Below are 4,143 nucleotides of genomic sequence, written 5' to 3'. Positions count from 1 at the left end.
GAAAAAAAAAGGAAAACCTTCAATTAGATGGCTGGACACACTAGCCACAACAATAGATTAAATATATCAAAAGTCATGGAGATCATGCAGGGTCAAGCAATACTTCTTTCTGCTATATGTAATATTGACATGAGTTTGAGCTGAATTCAAATGAATAGCAATCATTACATAGGTAGAAAAATGTTGAGAGAAGCCTGTTAATTCAATAGTAAGTAAAAACTGGGAGTCTAAAACACAAGTTTCCTATTATTTATTCATTGTTCACTCCTTTGAGACATGAAGGGTGAAGGTCCAAGGTCGACCGAAAAAGACTATGCCCTGTGTGTCCGCATCTACACTTACCTACCATCTCCATAGAGAAAACGAGAAGCAGAGTTGTATATGGAGCAAACGTGCTCTTGGATGTCACTTCAGGGAATCTTCCTGTCTAATCGGTGGCATGATGTTTTCTCTTGAAGTACTAGAAATTTAACTAAATAAGAAATGTTTCCTGACAGATTATGATGTTCCAATATTCCAAGAAACAGGTATATCAGAAAAAGGTGGTAAGAATTGGTTAGTTTCTACAAATACTTTAAACACATAGCTTATGGAATACTGATGGGTAGAATGTGTGATGACAAGATCCAGAATAAATGAATGATTTCATGTTTTGGGGCATGAGTATTGAAGGATGGAGTTTTGTATACTGATTTAGGGACATGTGTGTAATGAGCATATTTTGGAAATAGAGTCATGTTCATATGACAACCAAGTGAATGTTAGATGAGTAAAAGTTAGATGTGAATTCAGAGTTCTGTGGAGAAAAGTATACTTGAGACCTAAATGTTAGTGTTTTCAGTTTAAGGAGAACTTTAAAAATTATGAAACTAGACACATTCACAAGAGTGAGAATAAATTTACCAATTACCTAAGAAGGAATAGACAGAGAGAAGAAAGAAGAAAACAAGTCAGGGAAAGAAATATGTAGATAAATTCATTTTCACTCTACTATTTAATCAGAGACAAAAGATGAGTACCTCGTGAACCTTCTTTAACCTTTCTAAAGTTTACTTTTCCACTTGACAGTTGTTTCCTATACAAATTGAAAGCATTATTTTTATAAACTCAATTAACATTTTCAAACAGAATTCAAATGGAATAGGGTAACAATTGCGTAATATTTGAGAAATGATTCAAGTGAGATGTAATTAAATAACATTTAAAATAGGAATATGTGATTATTAACACATTTTGATACAGTAGTCATGGACTACAAGATTAATAGTGTTTTAATTTTTAATTTCTGATTCACAAAAGATAAAAAGGTTGACATTTTAACATAATTTAATCATAAAATCTGCTAGAACACTGCCTGATAACCTTAGTCTTTCATGAAAACTTAGCCAAAAAGTGATGTTGGTAACACTTAAAATTCTAATTATATGGTGCTGGCTGTGTGACATGGAGTTGGTTCCAACTCCTACTGACCATGCATAGGGTTTCCTAGGCTGTAAATCTTTACAGGAATAGAAAAGCGCATCTTTTGCCCCGCCAGAATGGCTGGTAGTTTTGAACGCTGACCTTGAGGTTAGCAGCCTGACTCATAACCACTATGCTACCAGAGCTCCTGCCAATTACATAACAGGCAAATATTTAACATTTAAAAATTATTAATTTGAACAAGAATATAACAATAATAGATAAAATCCTCAAGAAAAATCTGAGTGGATAAAACACTGTGTCCTTACGATAGCCACAAAATTCACAGAGTAGATACTGAGCCTGCTTGGGAATGAGATACGTACTCTTCCTGAAAGATCTGAAAAATACATAGATATTTGTGGTGTGAAGGTTGAAACAAAATTTGGAAACTGAGGACAACATCTCTGCCAAGACTGGAAAACATGGCATAAGCCTGGATTTACAGGCAAAATTTTAAGATAATACCTATATTAAACTCTTAGAAAATTTAATTAGCTTGTTTCTTTTTACTTATGTTAACTGACATCCTTCATCTTTAGTGCCTACATTGCAGACAAGCAGACACTTAGCTGTTTTGAAACCTGTGATGGTAAGCACTGACCTCTGGAGATCTGTGTCACTTTTCTTCTTAGTAAACCACAATTCTGAGGAAGAAAAGACTTCAAAGGACATTTTTATAACTATCCAAAAGACTGGTTGAAACACCAGAACTTTCCTGACTTTCTTTGTTCCTCAGACTATAAAAAGCCTTCTCATTTGCAGCATTTAGTCTGATGCTAAGCATAGCCCAACTTGTAAATTGTAGCACTGCTTTGATTTTGCTTTTGCTCTTAAAAATTCAACAGTGGAAGAATACTATATTCTGAATGGAAATATTTACCTCCCAAAAGCAAAATGAAACAAAAAACAAGAGTCCAAAATCTACTATTATTCATTTGAAAAAATTCTAGGGCTTTACAATTTTTTTCACATTGGATTATATAGTTTTGAAGTTAGAATAAATATCAGGAAAATTAAACAATATGTTAAAAAATAAAAGTTTTCAGGAAGAATTTCTTTTTCTAGATTAAAAAGTACTTATTATAATGAAGTGATCATGAGCAAATGATGATTGGATTAATTTTCGTTACATTCTTGCCATCAAATATTATTTACTGTCACAAAAATAGGGACTTATATCAATTATATCAACTGTTGTTGTTGTGTGCTATTCAATCATTTCCAGTTCAGACCAATTCTATACAGGGTTTCTAAGAAAAGGCTGCTGAGTTCAAACTGCCAACCTTACAGTTAGCAGTCTAGTACATTTCCTATAGTGCCACAACAGGACTCCAACTAAGGAAAGCAAGAAGAGATCCAATTCATAAAAGCACCACATAAAACTAACTTTGACGTATGAATTTTAATTTGTTAGGAAAAGATGAAAGAGGTTTTTTATGTTATAATAATTGAATATCCCTCTGGAAGAAAAACAACTCATGCACACAATTACATACAAAAACAAATTTCATATGGATTGGAAGTTAAACAAAAATATTGTAGAATTTCAGGAAATGAGAGCAAGGGAAGGTAAGAAAGACATACTTTGTATATTACTGTTGGCCTCAGAGCTAACCAGAGGCAGTTCTGAGGCTGTCTTACAGTTGCTAGTCTCCTGAACTAGCAAATGAATTACAATAGCCATCCCATAGTTTGGTGTTCTCTTCAAAATCAAGACACATTTGTATAGAATCACTAGTGAGAGACAAGAGTGAAGATTCTTTTCATCCACCTTCAGTCTCATTGTAAAACCCATGTTACTTTCAAGACAAATTCAGTCCAGCTCTCTGTATTTGCCAGAACACCAGTTCCAATGATCTCTAGCTCTGATTCAAGTACAAGTAGTAGAAAAACAAACACGACTTGAAGAGGAATCCTGTTTTATTAACAACAAACTTCCTACGCCAAGGAGGCTTATCTTGTGGATTTATTAATTTCTATTTGCTCTGTCTTTTTTTCCCCCCCAGATCCTATGCATAAACTGGAAAAAATTTTGATGACAGTTTTTATTACATATTTGGTCCTGATGCTGACTTTCACTACTGTGTTCTTTTTTTACTGGATATACTATAAAAGAGGTAACTTATGCAATAACAGTGGGATCCATGAGGGTATTTTCCCACTTGTTATGGCTCTGTGGGATCAGCACTGGATAGCAAGCCCCAAGATAGGCAGTACAAACCTACCAGCTAATCCTTGGAAATCCTAAACAAGATTGATATGAGTCAGAACCAACTTGACAGCATTAATAACAACATGTTCTAGTGTCACGGGGTGTTTAGGCAAAGCTGTATGATTATTGTCTCCTAACACGATGCCTTACAAAGGAAGATATTACTAGTTGTTATTCACCTTGCTGCTTGCTGTGTACTGTGTAGTGGCATAAAGTCAGTTCTGATTCATAGCAACCCTCTATAAGGTTTCCAAGGAGTGGTTGGTGGATTTGAAACACAGACCATTGCAGTTCAAAATGCATTGTTGTCAGTGTGTGTATGTATGTATACAATATATATATTCCAACACTCATCGTCAGTTTGTCATACTGTGGTGACTTGCATGTTGCTATTTGATTCTGGAAGCTATGCCAATTCTTCCAACACAGATGCCACTGCTATTTTAAAACCAGCAGGGTCACTCATG

At 34.5% G+C, this 4,143-nt stretch overlaps 1 protein-coding gene across 1 annotated transcript in view; it reads left to right on the top strand.

The window, feature by feature from the left end:
- LOC102826461 (selection and upkeep of intraepithelial T-cells protein 8-like) overlaps positions 1-357 on the top strand; it is a 63,965-nt gene extending 63,608 nt beyond the window's left edge. The window contains exon 6 of the mRNA XM_006839855.1: positions 275-357. Within this exon, the coding sequence (XP_006839918.1) occupies positions 275-357 (83 nt within the window). The remainder of the gene's footprint in view (positions 1-274) is intronic.
- The last annotated feature ends 3,786 nt before the right edge of the window (positions 358-4,143 follow it).

Source organism: Chrysochloris asiatica, unplaced genomic scaffold (assembly GCF_000296735.1).
Source record: "Chrysochloris asiatica unplaced genomic scaffold, ChrAsi1.0 scaffold00026, whole genome shotgun sequence".
Lineage (NCBI taxonomy): Eukaryota > Metazoa > Chordata > Mammalia > Afrosoricida > Chrysochloridae > Chrysochloris > Chrysochloris asiatica.
Note: the sequence above shows the minus strand (reverse complement) of the source record. Positions and strands in the feature narration are given on the sequence as shown.